Genomic DNA, 17,609 nt, shown 5'->3' on the forward strand with positions numbered 1-17,609 from the left:
AACAGAAAGTGTAACAATAACAACAAAAAGCGTATTATCTCATCATTCCAGCAACCTACACTGACATTTAAAGATGAGACTATTCTTGGCTAGAAAGCTTAAGCAATATAAAAATGTACAAAATAAAAAGTGAAAACTTCACTTCTCACCTCCTTTCTCCAATGCAATCACTGTCAACAATTTTCGAGGTGATGCCAGAGGTGTGTTATGCTTTCTCATAGCACACAATATATCCCATGTCAAAATTTTACAAAGCTGGTCTCATTGTAAACACCATTTTTTTCATTTTAGTTCCATATATATTTATATATCACTTTTTGGATGTCAAAAAAATTCTCTATGAACACTCATAGATCTAACATATTTTAAAATGAGAGTTAAATGTGACTCTGCTGCATAATAATTTCCTTAATTCTTTTTGTTTATTTGTTTCGAGGCAGGGTCTTACTATGCAGTTCTGGCTGACCTGGAACTTGCTTATATAGATGAGACTGGCCTTAAACACGAGGCCCTCCTCCTGCCTCTGCCTCCTGAATACTTGGATTACAGGTTCCACCACCCTCAGCTTCTGAGCTACCTTAGATTGGTGTTTCCTTCAGTTAGTTATAGTTTTTGTTATTCTGCAGTATGGTGTCAGAGGCTCCTGCACACCTTGATGAGTTTTTGTGGATATTTCTCATAGAGAACATTTCTAATGGTGAGGGATCTGGGTCTCAAAGTGCTGTGGGATGGTCTGTATGTCAAATGTGTTGCTGATTGGTCAATAAATAAATCACTGATTGGCCCGTGGCCAGGCAGGAAGTATAGGTGGGACAAGGAGGAGAATAGAGCGGGGAAGTGGAAGGCTGAGTGAGAGAGACACTGCCAGCCGCCATCAGGACAAGGAAGATGTAAAGTACCGGTAAGCCACAAGCCACGTGGCAAGGTATAGATTAATAGAAATAGATTAATTTAAGCTGTAAGAACAGTTAACAAGAAGCCTGCCACGGCCATACAGTTTGTAACCAATATAAGTCTCTGTGTTTACTTGGTCGGGTTTGAGCGGCTTGGGACTGGCGGGTGAGAGAGATTTGTCCTGACTGTGGGCCAGGCAGGAAAACTCTAGCTACACAAAGTATGCTGGTGCTTTATAAAGTGCACTGAATATTGCCAATCTTTTTCTTTTCATAGGCCTTGTTCATTCATTTACCACCAAAATGGCTTCTTTTAAATTTTTTTGGGGATTATAGTCTGGTTATCCTTTGCTTTACATCTAGTATCCACTTGTGAGGGAGTACATACCATGTTTGTCCTTCTGGGTTTGGGTTACCTCACTCAGGATGATATTTTCTAGTTCCATCCATTTGCCTGCAAATTTCATGATGTCATTGTTTTTTACTGCTGAGTAGTACTTCATTGTGTATATGTACCACATTTTCTTTATCCATTCTTCAGTTGAGGGGCATCTAGGTTGTTTCCAGGTTCTTGCTATTACGAATAGTGCTGCTATGAACATAGTTGAGCATGTGTCCTTGTGGTATGATTGAGCATTCCTTGGGTACATGCCCAAGAGTGGTATCATTAGGTCTTGAGGTAGATTGATTGCCAATTTTCTGAGGAACCATCATACTAATTTCCAAAGTGGCTGTACAAGTTTGCATTCTCACCAATAATTAAAACATTTCTCCTTTTTCTTTCTATCCTCCAAACCCTCATATATACTCCTTCTTGCTCTCCTTCACATTCATGGCCTCTTCCATTTTTCACTAGTTATTACTATATGCATATCTGTATATACCTATGTACATATATGTATACACACACACACACACACACACATATATATATATATGTATATATGTATGTTCTTAAATATAACCTGTTCAGTCAGTATAATGTTACTTGTAAGTATGTTTTCAGGGCTATTTGTCAAACATCTTATAGAAAATTCTGCTAATCTATTTTTTTTTTTTTTGGTTTTTCGAGACAGGGTTTCTCTGTGTAGCTTTGCGCCTTTCCTGGAACTCACTTGGTAGCCCAGGCTGGCCTCGAACTCACAGCGATCCGCCTGGCTCTGCCTCCCGAGTGCTGGGATTAAAGGCGTGCGCCACCACCGCCCGGCATATTTTTTGTCAATAGTGTATATAAGGGCAGTGTTTTCCTCTTACCTCACCAACATTCCAAACTGGCATGAGCTGGTTCCTGGAGCAGGCATCAATTTTCTATTCACTCGTCTAATACATTCAACAGGCATCGATGATATCCCAGGCATTGTTCAAGGAGCCGGGGATGAAGCAGCGAACACAGATAATCAGTTTATCTTACATGCAAATGTGTGTGTGTAGGAACAGGCAATATCCCCACCCCCACTCCAGGGCCTGTAAAACGAAGCAGAGCAGGGAGACAAAAAGTGATGGGGTAAGACTGCTGGATTAGAGCTGTCAAGGAAAGGCCTCTGAACATGGCAGCTGATTGGGACCTGAGGGTGATAGAAGTCATTTTAGGAGACTATGCCCCAGAGGAGGCAGCAAATGCATTGTAATCTGAGTGGATGTGGTAGGAGATTGTTCCCCAAGGAGCTGGGAGGTCTATGTGGTTGATTGACATCTGAATATATGGGGTGGTGTGATGGGACCCAAAGTTCAAGATGCCCTGGGGCCAGACCCATGGACCTGGAAACCCACTGAAATAGAAAGCCACTTTAGTTTCCATGGAGATGATATGCCTTATGGCTGCTCTGTAGCACATAACCTGTAGCATGCTGGTGAGCATCTTCTGAGAACTATAAACACAGAGTGCAGACTGGGGAAACAGGAAGCAGGAGCCTGCATCCTCTAGTACCCCATTTGCTCTGTAAGGAGGTTGGGTAAGTTAACTGAAGAGGGCCTTTTCAGTTCTGCATCATGCCAACTTGTCCTGTGAGCCCTTTAATAGGTTGGAGTATACCTGTACTTACTTGTAATCACATGAGTGAGATTACAAGTCTTGTCTTTTCAATGACAAGAACAAAGCCAAATCTAGATTTGAGAGAGGAGTACAGGATGGTCCCCTCTACATTCCATGGCCTCAGCTTGTCCTCAGATATTAAAAGGGAAGGACAGTAGGGAGGAGTGGAACTCTCGCTAGGGTTGTCTGGGTAGTAGCTGTGGTAGCTACTGGTAAGTTTCTTTTCTCTGCGGTGGTTTCAGTGAACACCATGTTTTACTCTAGACAAGAGCAACAGCTTTCATTTTAGACAAGCAGTTGTTTGGGGTGGAAAACCTTCCTTGATGAACTTGTTTTGCCTCTTCCTGATTCAGCTGAGGGGCAGACATCAAATAGGGCAATTCAGGGGGCATATTAGGACAAAGTCAAATTTCCCAGAAGTTGTGCACAATACACCGAGAAACTGGTGTGTGGGGACACAACCTCGGTCAGGCACATCCCATTCTTAGCTCTTACTCACTGCATGGTGTGGTCATTTGTTCTTGGTCTTCTGACAGCGGGACAGGAGCCAGAGTTGGGGATGAGGAGAGGCCCCACTGAGGGAGGTTGTTCAGAGCAGGGCAGGTGCCCACAACGGCTGGGATACAGTTTTGTTTAGAGCTAAGACAGGCGCTAAATTTTCTAATATGCCATCTTGATGGTTCCATTTTGGGACCAGATCTACACAGTCAGTATGTACAAAGAGTATAAAAAATTGTATAGCTGAGTCTAAAATTAGAATCCTATATGTCCAAAATATAAAGATTGATGCCACGGTGAGTTTGGATTTGAATGGTTCAGAGAGTCCATTTTATTTGCTAAGCAGCAGTCCATTTGAAGGGAGCTCCTCAAAGAAGTCTAAGGTGGATGTGTGAAGAAAAACTCAAACCTTCCTAACATTAAAAACAATTTTAATTTTAGTGGTTGCTGTAAGTGACCATTAAGTTGTGAGGAGAAAAAAATACCCTGGATGTTATTTGACAAAATTGGATTTTATTGCCATGAAACCTATGATCAGCTCTCAAGACTTTCAATAAATGGTCCAAGAAGAAGCCGTGTTTCCTCTGTGTGAGAGGTCGGAGGGGCAGGGTAAACAGGACTGTGTGTGGCTCAGGACACAAGCTCCAGTCTAGGCAAACAGAAACCGGTTTAGAAGGAATCATTGCTGATATACAGGAAAATTCTGCTGTCTCCTAACAAGTTCACCTTCTGCTTTATACTCTCAGGTGAAGTCTCACTTTGCAAAGCAGCCACCCTGAGAGTTCTCACCCCATTTCTTGGCAAAATTGCAATAACTTAAAGGTGTAATGAGGTGTTGGATTACTAGGGCCACTGCATCTTATAAAACATTCTGCAAAACACTCAGCAGGACACACCTTCCTAAACACCTCTGAACAGAATGACAAGTGATTTTGGATAGCCACAATGTTTGGAGAACAAATATGTATATGTATGTGTACATGCATTTATATACATATATGTATCGGCATATGCACATTTACATATATATGTACACACACTATATATATAAATTTGAAGTTTTATAGGTTCTCAAGGATGCACAAGTTTGTGATAGGTGCATCCTTTGTAACCTGCCTGAATTAAGAAGACAAAAAAATGAAGATGAATGGTAACTCCATTCTGTTTCCAGCAAAGTAACCCAAAGTCTGGAAAAATCAGTGGACCTTCAAACCACAGCCCAAAGGACAGTAAACCCAAACGCCTGCCCTCTCCAAACCACACAAGAGGATGGAACTTTCCCTTGGGATGCTTCTCGGCAGACGCTCATTTTACAGGGGCAGTCATTACTTCTGGGGAGAACCAAACTGATGGCAGCACCAATTAAGAACGGCACAGACTTCTCCCACAAAGAAAACAAATGGCTTGTGTTAATTAGAACGTGGCTGGTGCACACTTCCTGCTACTTAGTGAAGGAAGACGCAAATACAGATGACTTAATATTGGCCATTGTTCTCTGGTGACCTTTTGGGGATTAGCTGCTGTGAGCACCCACCATCGCTGGTCAAGAGGGGTGGGTCCTCAGTGCTCTGGCTGCTCTGTCCCAGCCTCATATCTCACTGGCTCTGTTCATGAACGTTGACCCCTTCATTAGAAACTTCACAGTCCTCTGGTTCTTTTTTTTTGCCTTAGGGTCTTTGTAAATTAAACCAGGCCAGTAATTTACACTCTTGATAGTGGTTTGAACCATAGGTACCCTTATAAGAGACTTTATAATCCCTGCTTTTTTAAAAAAATGAATTCCAACCATTGTGCTGAATCATCTGAGTGGTAGAACACGATCAAATGCTTTCTCTGCTACTGCGAGCACAGTAATGATAACGGCAACTTTAAGAGAGCATCCTCCATCCCCTAATTTCAAGCTCAAAAATGCCTCCACACTGAAACATTTTATGTGTCAAAATGACAACACAAATGAAAACCTCCTCATAATGGGTGTTTATCTCATGGGAAAATTTACCAAAAATACTATATTAAGATTACCTTCTGGCTATATGTGACAGTGTATATGAAATGAAAGATCTTGTGTTTAGACTTGTGTCCTGTCCCCAAGAAGTCTCATTATGTGTATGCAGATATTCAAAAAATTGAAAACATCTGAAATCAGAAACATGTCCGGTCCCTAGTACTTGGGTTAAGGGCTCCTCAACCTGTAGGAATAATAACAGCAGCAGTGACACCAGTAGAGGCAAACAGCTGGCATTGCTTAAGCAGCTGGTGGAGATGCCCCACGTGTTTTATCTCATGCAATCATCTCTACAGCCTCTTGGGAGGAACCTGATCTTATGCTTGTTTATGCTAGTTGTAGAGACTGAGGCTCAGAGGACTAATGCCTTGGCCAAGGTTGCAGAGGTAGGGATAGACAAAAACAGCAAATTCAGTATTCTGATTCCTTAAGAAAAAAAAAAAAAAGAAAAGAAAAACAGGCCAAAATTATATTTTAAAATTTTATTTATTGTGTGTGTGGGTGTGTAAGTCAGAGGACAACTTTTGGGAGTCAGTTTTCTCCTTCTACTGTGTGGGTCCCAGAGATCAAACCTATGGCCTATGTTCAGTTTGGTGGTAAGCATCTTCACCTACTTCTCTGGCCCCAACCAGAATGATTCTAATGGGAAAAGCTCTCATCCAGGCCCCTCCTTGATCAAAGAGTCTGTTTGCTCTAACTTAACCTTTGCTGCATTGCTAATTCAGCACCCAGGAATCTTCCAGATAATGTTTGGATAAGCAATGAATGAACACACATTGGGCAATGAGTGAACACACATTGAGCAATGAAGAATTGCTCTTTAGACATTGGCTCCAAGGACCCACCAACTAGGCTTCCTGCTCTTCCCGTGTATTAATGCAGCCTGTATGAAGCATGCTCAGTGAATCCTGGGCCAGACTGATTTTCCTTCTGAGAGCTGTCCAATGATCACATGAACATATATATGAGAAGACAGCTCTACTTCTCAGCTACTTTTTAGAAAATAAAAAAAATCAAAACTCTAGAATAAGTACATTGCCTTCAGCATTAGCCTTAATCTTTTTTTTTTAAAGTATTACCCAAAGATCATTTCTTTCTTTTTCTTTTTTAAATGGAGCAATGTTAAGAATTTAGGAATGCAGACACAGATGAAGTTACAATGTCTTTCCAAGTGCCAACAAAAATGCTTCCAGTCTGATGTGATTCCCTGTGGCATGAATTTGTTTTAAAAAATCCCATCAATTCGTTTTCTTGGCAGGCAGAGGTACCATAAGTAACTAACGCAGAGTTCTTTACCTCTCCTGTAGGTATCGCTGGGCAGGTGTCCATAGATGCCAATGGGGATCGGTATGGGGACTTCTCCGTGGTTGCCATGACCGACATGGAAGCAGGCACCCAAGAGGTGAGCAAAGGAAACATCTGTACTGGTCACTCTTCCAAGTAGGGACTCTGAAAGTGAGTGTCCTGGTGTCCAAAGCACCCTTCAAAGAAAAATGAGCCTTCCATGTAGAGAAAGCTTGCTGTTGATTGAGGGGACAGGCAGAAGGCAGGAATACTGCCATGTGTGTTCTCAGTAGAGAAGTCCTACCTTCAAGCTGTCAAGAGTCACTCCTTAGTCCTGTGTAGTAAGGGCATCAGTGAACATGGGAAGTGCAACTTATTGGCCTCTTGCATTTCCAGATTTTTTCCCCTAGTGGTTGTTATAAATTTTCAGGTGTTGTTATATCAAAAGATGGAGTTTCAGGACAGAGAAGTCTGTCCTGGACTGAAGATGAGTCTGTGACAGTCACCAGGGGCAGGGATTCTCTGCTTCAGTTTCTTCAGCTATAATATGTGAATCATAATATTGTCCCGGATGGTCTCATGACATCTTTAGAACCACATGAAATGAAACCTAGAAAAGTAAGACATGACCTTGAATTGACAAATAAAGAAGTAGATATTAAATAAATATTCGGTGTTTCTACTGAAAAATACATTTCAGCAGATAATAATAATCGTCCTGTTTCCTTACAAGGTCATCCACTCTTTTTTTTTAAACTTTCTTTTTATTTATTCTTTGTGTCTTTCACATCATGAATCTCGATCCCATTCATCTCCCCATCCCTTTGTATCCACCCTCTGTCCTTGCACGACCCCAAATAAAATAAAATAAGATAAAATTTAAGAGGAAAAAAAGAAGAATCTTGTCATGGAAAAAGTGAGTCTTACAGTATATCCTTTTGTCATTATATTTTTACTTGCAACTGCACATTGCAAAGAGTCTGGTTTGAACATAAATTCTGGTTTATGCTATACCATCAAACTGGGACCTCACTGGGGTTCCTCTTGGATACTCTATTGTCGCCCTATGTCCTGGAGGTCTTGCAGCTTTGGATCTGCAGGGCATGCCCCTTCACGTGCTCCAGCAGATCATAAATGGGGTGGTTATTGGTGTGGGCCAATTCATAACTCTGGTTTTAGGTTTGGGTGGTTGCAGGTTTGTTTAGCCCACCAACTACCCCCTCTCCCTCTCCGCCCATCCTCACCACCAGGGTGAGCTCTCAGGCATTGCTCCAGCTAGTTCACCCTATGCAGCAATAAGCAGGGGCCAGTTCTCCTGCTTTCACGCTCTCAGGGTAGGCTTACCCACACCTACATCATCAAGGCCAGCTCTACTGTGCTGTCTAGGCAAGGTGCCGGGGCCCCTCTCCAGAGTGCTACAGTTGGTAAGGGGCAGACACAGTTCTCCCACTTTAATGAAGATCATCAAGGTTGTTGCCTTTGTGGGCACCGGCATAAGATACTTGTTTTCCTCTGTGTGGGGTATGTCTAGCCTTTGTGGAGGGGGTGAGGGAGCAGGAACCCTCTAGCTGTATCTCCCCGGTTTTAGGTCTTGTCCGAAGTCTAGTTTCCTCCTCTGGAGAAGGTGGCGTGTGACAGTCCATCTCACCTCATTGTGAGGTTGCAGTGCACTTGGGATATGCTCAGCACATAACAGTCACTGTCATACTTTATGAGGACCTAGAATTGTTTTGACCTTGTGCAGATATAGCCTGTGCAAGACCCTGCTGTATCTCAGTCAGGAGGGAGCAGAAATGTCACAGGCCACCCAGGAGCCACAAGTTTGTGTCCGGACAAAAGAAGAGAATCCCTAGAAGCTGTGTGTGAGAAGATACTGTCAGATTGGCTCATGTGGCTGATCTAATAGTCATTTAACTGGAGTGTGACCCTGCAATGACATCATGAATGAATGAGGATTTTCCAGGGGTCTAAGGAGACAGCTGAAACAGAGTTCAGTCGGGTCATGGCAGAGTACAAGAAGTGAATTCATCAGAGACGAATGTGACCCCTAAGAACACAGCACTAACCAAAAGAGGGTCAACCAGAAAGCTCTTCAAAGACACAATTTTTTAAATTGTATTTATCTATTTAGTGTGTGTGTGTGTGTGTGTGTGTGTGTGTGTGTAGATCAGAGGACAATTTGTAGGAGTTGGTTATCTCATTCCAACATATGGGTCCTGGGGATCAAATTCAGGTCTTAGGGCTTGGTGACAAGGGCTTTTATCTCCCAAGCCATCTTTCTCTACATTATATTCTGTAGTGTTATAATTATATGCCAATTTATGTACCTGTCATATGCTTAACCTAAGTGTGTGTGCAGTAGCATTGGCTCTGTTGCATATCCCTAAAGGAAAGGGGCCTTACACATGGCTAACGGTGTGGACTGCTCTGTGGCAGAAGGCCAGACAGGGCCCTATGGAATGAGCCAGGACAAAGCTGTGAATTTGTAGATTATTGTTTTGTAGGGAAATGAAAAATCCACCCTTCCCACTATGCAGTAGCAACTGATGAGTAAATACCTAGGGACAACATTGGTAGGGCATAGCCTCCAGTGTAGACAGGCTTCAGGTGGCACTGTCTTTGTCACGTCCACACCTTTTCAAGACTATATGACCCTGATTCCTTCGCTGCCATGAGAAGCCTCTGTGACAGTCCGTGTGCACAGCAGGGGAGTCCCCCTCCCATTTCTCATGCTTTTTTTTTTTTTTTTTTTTTTTTTTTTGATTTTTCGAGACAGGGTTTCTCTGTGTAGCTTTGCGCCTTTCCTGGAACTCACTTGGTAGCCCAGGCTGGCCTCGAACTCACAGAGATCCACCTGGCTCTGCCTCCTGAGTGCTGGGATTAAAGGCGTGTGCCACCACCGCCCGGCCGCTTTTTTTTTTTTTTTTTTTTTTTAAGCGCTTGCTAGCACTTTCTGCGGGTGGTGATGTGCAGAGGCGGCCTGTGTAGATCAGGCTGTGTTTGGGGGGAGCTCCTGCAAGGCTGTGAGCTTTATGCCTCCTCTGGGAACACATACCTTTGGCCTTTCCTTTTGTCCATCTGACTTTTGCCTTTCTGTAGGTTATTGGCGATTACTTTGGAAAAGAAGGCCGGTTCAAAATGCGATCCAATGTCAAATACCCATGGGGCCCTTTGAAACTGAGAATAGACGAAACCAGAATTGTGGAGCATACCAATAGCTCTCCTTGCAAATCATGTAAGTTCAGAGACTTAATTCACTGTTCCTTCTCTCCTTCAATCCCAGGTTCATGTGAGTCTGACACATGTTGCTCTCAAGGGCTCATGTTCTGAAAGCTCCATGTCTTTTTCCGATGTCTTCAAACCCATGGGAACAACTTGCAAATGGCCACCCCGTCTCTTTTCCCAGAAGCATCCATCTTTCTTCCTTTTATTCTTTTCTTTTGAATGGTAGATTTCTTCTGAAAGGGATTTATATCTCTTTCTACAATCTCTTTGTTATTAAAGGTTTTCACTTCAAGGAAAAATAAAAATATTAACTCTTATTCATCTACTGTAACAAATCTCATTGTTGATATCAAAGTTTACAGTTGACCTCCAAATCCTCAGGATGGGACAGACAATGCTCTTAAACACCTGGCAACTTACAAAGTGGCAAATAAGGATTGAATATATTATTTACAGCCAGTTTCTGGATGCAGAGAGAGAAGCAATTGTATCTTCCTCAGGGATAGGAACGTTTTCAGGGATGATTGTCTTTGAGGGGCTTTGGTAAACAGGAGGAAGAACAAGAGGTATCAATCTTGCAAGCTAGTTAGTGATTTTGGGTGAGTATATGAGTGGTCATTATGTCTCAGAACTGTCTTTCAATGATGAGGAATTTATATCCATGCAATAATTATGAGAAAGAATTAATGGAGAAATGTGTTGACCACATAGTCTCTCGGCCTGGATCCAAAATCTGACTTTGCTTCTTGCCTGTTTGGGGACTCCAGGAGAGTTCCTCCAACGCACCAAGCCTTGCTTTTCCCACTTGTAAAGTGAAACATACCCAGCTTTGATCTGAGGAGCCAACGAGACCTGAGGAGCCCATGAGACTGTGCCGTGCAGGCTTACTCTGAACTCTGCAAGGAGAGTAGCCGTTGATTTCTCTAGAACTGAGTTCCCAAAGAGAAGGGCTGATCCAAGTGGCTTACATTTTCATAAAGCTATGTAGGACATTGAGATGGAACTCTGGCTCTGGTGAGAGAACATCTAAAAACAGAATACTGACCCAAGGCAGTTTTCCCCAAACCTTCCAGCACTTTGAAGTGTCACCATCCACCTGTGAAAAACAGAAGAGCTGGGTCAGTGCCTCTGTCCATCCATGCATTTCGTTGACTTTGAACTCAAAAAGGGTACGGGTGTGTCTGAAATCTTCAGTTTCCACCCTCATCAAATCCTTCCTGAATCTGTTGTTTCCACATCTGTCATTCCTTTGAACCTTCCTTCCCTTCTTCCCCTTCTCTCTCTCTCCCTCTTCTTTCCCTGTTACAGATCTTGCTATGTAGGTCAGGCTGGCCTCAAACTTGAAATCCATCTTCCCAAATGCTAGGATGACTGCCATGTGTCCCAGGCCCAACTCAGAACTTGTCTTGCTACTGTTCTCTTCACTGTCATGTGACAGAGCATTTATCTAGAGCTTTCTGAAGAGCCTTTCTTAAGCCTTATACCAAGCAAGGAAGGAAGTCTAGGATTTCTCAGAACATATATATATATACATATATATATGTATATATATACATATACATATATATATGCATGTCTATATACACAAAGAAAGGAAAACTGTTTCAACTGGGAGATAAACACAAATCAAAGTATTTTATTACTTATTTCTCAAAATGAGCTCTGATTATTGATGTTTCCTTTTCAAGCAGGTGGCCTAGAAGAATCAGCAGTGACAGGAATCGTGGTGGGGGCCCTGCTTGGTGCTGGCTTGCTAATGGCCTTCTACTTTTTCAGGTAGGGACCATTCATGAAGCTCAAATTCACTCTGCCTTTTTTTTTTTGCCTTCATTTCCTGTCTTTGCATAATGCTATCTGTGATTTGCCCACACCTTTTTTTTTTTTGTTTTCAAAGAAGAAGGATGGTGGTTAAAATATCAAAGCCATTCTTTGGCGCCATCTTGGTCAGGTGGTCATCCTGGGTTATGGGTTTCTATTGTCCTCTCACTACCATGGGCCAGAGAGTTGCTGGGATCTCCGGACCACAGATATGTTTATGAGAATCCCTTCTACCTACCAAATGTGAACGCAAAGAGGAAATCTGCACAAAGAATGAACTTATATCCTCTGACTTTCTTCAGTTCAGAAATAAGTGGCCATAGTCACCTTGAAGGGCTAGAGGGAGCTCCCAGTGAGCTCTGCAATGTGTTTTGTGTTTGGAGAAGTCACATGCTCAGCTGTGGTGGCTCAGCCTCAAGGCTCGTAAACTGGTAATATGTACATGTGTTCAAGGTTTTGGTCGTTTGCTGCAGTGGTGGTGGTCCATTCTTTTGTAATCTTTGGTCCAATTCATGTCTTATTTGTAAGGTTTCTTCATTTTCGCATGGAAATGTAAGTCTGGGTGTATGTGGCTCTCTGTGGGAACAATCGTGTTCCTGTTCCTTTGGTCACAGTACACTTAATCTGATCTTTATCTGGGGGCATATCCTGGGAGTCAAGTTGAGCTTCGGGGGCAGAATAGATAAGACTGAACCCACAGGCTCCGGGGAAGAAGAGGAAGGCTTGTTCTGCTGAACTTCGGAAAGTATGCCAATTTTCCTCCCTGAATAAGGACACGATGCCTCGGGGCACACTACTTTAATCTCTGACCAGGGCTTCATATTGTGTCACTTCCAATTCATCAAACCTAACCCAGATGTCCCTGGAAGGCATTCTTTGTGAGAGGAACCATAGTATTTTATTGTCAAGTGAGGTTTTATTATTGCATTTTTTCTGCTTTTACCCAGGAAGAAATACAGAATAACCATTGAGAGGCGAAATCAGCAAGAAGAAAGGAACATCGGGAAACATCGAGAGCTACGTGAAGATTCCATCCGATCTCATTTTTCGGTGGCTTAAAAGAACCCACCCCCTTTTGTCCGCTTGAGAGGTAGATGGAAGGAAAGACATCAGTGGAACAGAAAGGGTGTGCGTGGAGAACTCTTTGTTTTAAGCAGTAGTCATTTCACTTTAAATTTCCTTTAGAAGCTCAGGAATGATTATTAATCACTATCTGCCTCCCGGCCTTCCATCTCACGGCAAACAAGTATAAGGATATGACGCCATTCTATTAGGTGTTCTGACTGCTGCAAGGGCATAGGATTAGATTTATGTTTTGAAAATCTGGTGTCTCCATATCTTGATGGCTTTGGGGGGGCCTTTCACACGAGGATATAAAAATGTGGTTTTTCTGAAATGAAATGTTTTGTAGCTAGAATAAAACACTTTTTACGAGTAGAATATTCTTGGAAAGAATTTAACACCCAATAGAGGACAATGGAATGAAAAAAATCTCAAGGCTGGGAATGCAGGGCTCCCCTCTCTGGAGCCGGCGGACAGGTTTGTGGTAGACAAGGGCTGCGTCTAATGTCCACATTCAGGTCTGACTTCATATCTCCAGAAAGGATCCTCCCTGTCTTTTTCAGTGTCTCAGAAAAGCTACTCTGGAAAATTGTAAATATTAGTGAGCTAGGAGGATTTATACAAGTAAAGCAAGTCTAAAATGTTTCTTTTATGATGTAAAAAAAAAAAAGCCCTACTTCACACTAACATTTTATTTTTAAGTATTTTAATCTTATATTTTGGTATTAGAAATGTGTCTATTTTTTCATTTTGAAGATTAAATTTCACTTATATTTTAAAAGCACGGAGGAAGTGTGTGAGAAATGCATGGTGGCAATGCGGTGGTCTCTCTTTCTCTACTGTCCTTTTCCCGTTGACTGTGGCCAAATACTAACTGCTCACTGCTGCTGTGACTGCAGACATCTGGACACATGTTCAGCTTACAAACTCTAAAGGCATACGTTGATGGTAAGCCACGTTTCAGTTTTAAGTGTTTTAAATGCTGAAGGGCTACATCCCTTCCAATTATGGCCAAATGATGCACTTCAAAACCGAGAGAGGGAAGTCGGTAGAGTTAAGCAGAGGTTACACAGATACACAAACCTTTCCCTCAAGAGCAAACTGAGGATGAGAATTTGACAGTGAGGCACAGGAATGATAAATTCAAAGGAGTGCAATTTATCAATATGTGGTTAAAAGAGGGAATGTTGAGATCTGCTGTGACCCCTGAGCCCCACGGAGGTTTTCAGCCTCCACGAATCACCTACAGTGTGTTAAGATAGACAAGTGTATCCTGGGTAGGACTGAGCTAACTTTTGCTGGGTATCCGATTTGCACTCATTTCTGTGCACTGACTGAGGTTTAAATTTGGGTTCTCACTTTATCATTTGAGGAGAGAACAAGGGCACCATCTTGTAATCATGAAGTTCTTAAAGGGGGGGGGAATAGCATCATTCCTTGGAGGTCGTGTTCACTCAGGTTCACTCAAGAGGAAAGCCGAGTGAAAGTTCAGGAAGCTGTCTCATGCTTGCTTCCCTGGGAAGGACTGCAGCGCATCTGATTGCATCTCTCCCGAGTCAAAGTGAATGGGCCATTTCTGGGCGAGGTGCGCTGCTTCTTCATGGTTCAGGAAATGGGATGCAAACCATCTGATAAAAGAATTTGCTGTGAACATCAGGAGCAGCTACATGGTGGTTCTGCATTTGGGATGTTAAAGTGCTGACTTCAAAAAGAGCCAAGAAAAGTAGGCAAGAAAGGTAAATTTCAAAATTCTAATGCAGGAGGAGAGTCTGGGAAGTAGGGCTCAGGAAAGCAATTGGCAGATGGTTGGGGACTCACATAACGAGAACAGTGTGGACAGATTGCAACCGCTTCAGTTATCCGAACCAGAGAGCTGATTTCTCTCTTTTACCTTTTCAATAATCTTTTCCAACAATTTCAGAGATATTCACTTTCTAATGTTTATTTTTTGAACCTCTGTGCTAATTATAGGAGGGTGGTGTTGGGGAAAGTCCTCTACCTAGCTATACTCTTTGGTGTAAATATTTCTAACCTTCCTTGAATTTATATGGTGGCCCAATTAATGGCAGCATTATTCCAGCAAATGTCTTTTATTTCTACTTCAGCTAGAGGAATTTTCCCAAGTTTAATAGCATACCCCCAGGTAAGATGTGAACGATGAGAAGGGAGTTAATCCTTTAAAAAAGGCAGGGTGACTTATGACATCTCTGGAATATGGAGTCATTTCCTGTAATTTTAAAGCAATTCTACTATTATTAAGGTCATTTACAGGTCCACTATGTAGTTTTTCCCTCTTAAACATTTTTACATGGCTAGGCAAGATGTCTTTAATCCTGGTACTTTGAAGGCAGAATAGGTAGATTTTTGTGAGTTTAGGGCCAGCATGGTCTACATAGTGAGTTTCAGGTCAGCTGTGTTTACACGGTGAGACCCTGTCTCAGAAGAAAATAAATCTTCATATGAGTTGCCCAAGCTACATCAAGTTTTGAAAATGCCGCTAAGCTCGTAAACCTTTGCTGAGAATATAGATGTCCGATCTGTGGTGGCCCTGGGTTAAGAACTCTTGGTATTGTATTGTGGAACTTAAATTCCTAACTGCAAAGAAGCAGTTAGTCCTTCATAATCTGCCAGTAGCCAACTATTATATAATAAACTAAATGAGACTTTAGATCTTAATCCAGTCTATACATTTTTACTCTTAAATCCAATGATTAAGATTTCAAAGGGGATATTTTATGAGTATTTTTCTCATCTAGTCAAATATAAGTTCATACACAAGTTAAAATAAGCATATAGTTATGGTGTTGGAAATAAACACAAATTTTATAGCCAATAAGTTTGGAAGAGAAGATAAACTCAGAAATAAAACTTTCTGTGTGGAGACATGTCTCTTCTACCCAGAGGTTTTAGAAGGAATCCCTTCAATGTTATATTGCTCTTAAAAGTCACTGGTGTGTCTTTTCCTGAACCACAGATATAGTTCTACAGGCCTTAAAATAGTTCTTTACATCACAGAACTCATGGGAGAGAGGGAGAATCCTATGGAATGAGAGCAGATGCCCCCATCCCCGTTTCCTCTCTCCCAGGAATGAAAAGCGTTGGAATGCCAAGTCACTTCCCCCTGCTCACAGGCTTCCTGTGCCTTTGCAGATGGCACATGTACCCTTTCTGTCCCTAACTTTCCTCTTTTCTTCTGGTTGGGACTGATTGTAGGGATCTATGACAGGCAGTGGGAAGTGAAAAGGGAGGCCTTGTGTATCTCAGACATACAGTGAGTGGGTTCAGAAGCTATTTCCAGTGACACATTGCTTTCTCAAAGTTGAGTTACTTGTGCAGTTCCTTTACACACACACACACACACACACACACACACACACACACACACACACACACACACACGAAAAGGAAAGAATAGTGTTTATAAATTGGAAAATACTAGTGCCCATGTTCTTGAGATACAAAGAACTTGGATCCCTAGTGGATGCACCTAGGAAGGCAAATGCCAAATGAAATTTGGCCCCTCTACCTACAGGTCATCGGTTTGGTTTAGTTACACCCTGTGGTTCAGGACTTCAGAAGGAAGCTGGTAATGAACTGAATTTCTCACTCAGTGGAAAAAAAGGAAACTGTCTAGAAACACAGGATGCTTTAGGGACAGCATAGAAACAGAATGAGTTGGTGGCACCGGAGGGACCGGTCTCTCTTTGAATTGCTCTTTAGAACTGATGAGTAATGAATAGTTTAGACCTTCTGCAATAGCCAGTCTCAACAAGAAGCTTTGGACATGCCCAGTGAGAAGAGTCAGGAGCTTATTTCTGCCAAGGCGACAGAGAGAAGAACTTCGCAGCTGACCCTGTCTCCACCGCTTTTCTTCCCAGAGCCCCACCTACCATCCATCATGGCTCCAAAGATGTGTCAGAATCCTTCCCAGGCAGGTGGAAACTTGTGAGGAGGCCTCCACACTTACTCAGAGAAAAAGACAAAATAGCATTGGTGTGAGGAGGTAGCTGGCTGCTAATCAGAAGCCTTACAGTAACTTGGCCAGTTCAAGTCTGTGCTTTTCATGTACACTAATGAGCCTGGCTTTGGTTCTCATTGTACAGACTTTTCAAATGTCTCCTGCAGGCCGACGGGATGAAGGTAACTCTCAAAAGGTGCTGGGTTGGAGGTTGTTTAAATCTCTCATTAATCACTTATGTTAATTCATACCAAACTCAGAGCATTCTGAACTGGCTTCACTTCAAACACAATGAAAAGGATTTCAATGAGAGCCGAATCTCAGGGGTAAAAAAATCCATATGTTAAAAAAACTCTTTGGTTTATCAGGTATGAGATGATTCTTTGTGGAGAGATTTGAACAAATAGACCTCAGAGTTAATAAAAGAAGTTACATTTCTTTGATTCATATTTAAAGGCATAAATTTATATGCACAGGAACAAAGGGTCCATTTACCAAGCATGAATCACAACAGGCTACCAAATTCATTTTTATTTTCTAGAACAAAGCTGTCATAGTATATAATTTTTATTGGATAGAGAAGGAGTTATTTCTGCAAAGAAAGAAGAAAATGTGGATTTTGACATGGAGTATCTTATTCATGATTCAGTGCCTGCATCTGAAAATGTTCAATGTGGTATAGCATATAAGTCAGCAACGATGTGCCCTCAACAGGCCCGAGGTGCTGTGGTTCTGAGAATTAGAGCTTTGTTCCTTGTGCAGAGCTGAAAGCAGGGGGTCGTGAGCTAGGCATTGCAGAGGGTCAGTCCTGGAGCCAGTGTCTTTTGAGCCATA

General features: G+C 42.2%; 1 protein-coding gene across 4 annotated transcripts in view; it reads left to right on the forward strand.

Annotated features, from left to right (window-relative positions):
* Npr3 (natriuretic peptide receptor 3) overlaps positions 1–16,215 on the forward strand; it is a 70,106-nt gene extending 53,891 nt beyond the window's left edge. For 3 of the 4 annotated variants that reach the window (XM_052743116.1, XM_052743113.1, XM_052743115.1), the window contains exons 5-8: positions 6,736–6,830; positions 9,812–9,947; positions 11,626–11,713; positions 12,703–16,215. In XM_052743116.1, the coding sequence (XP_052599076.1) occupies positions 6,736–6,830; positions 9,812–9,947; positions 11,626–11,713; positions 12,703–12,814 (431 nt within the window). In that variant the 3' untranslated portion in view covers positions 12,815–16,215. The remainder of the gene's footprint in view (positions 1–6,735; positions 6,831–9,811; positions 9,948–11,625; positions 11,714–12,702) is intronic. The other variant, XM_052743114.1, reaches the window with a different exon arrangement.
* The last annotated feature ends 1,394 nt before the right edge of the window (positions 16,216–17,609 follow it).

The sequence above is a fragment of the Peromyscus californicus genome, unplaced genomic scaffold (genome assembly GCF_007827085.1).
Source record: "Peromyscus californicus insignis strain IS unplaced genomic scaffold, ASM782708v3 Scaffold_18__1_contigs__length_77618521, whole genome shotgun sequence".
Taxonomy (NCBI): Eukaryota; Metazoa; Chordata; class Mammalia; order Rodentia; family Cricetidae; genus Peromyscus; species Peromyscus californicus.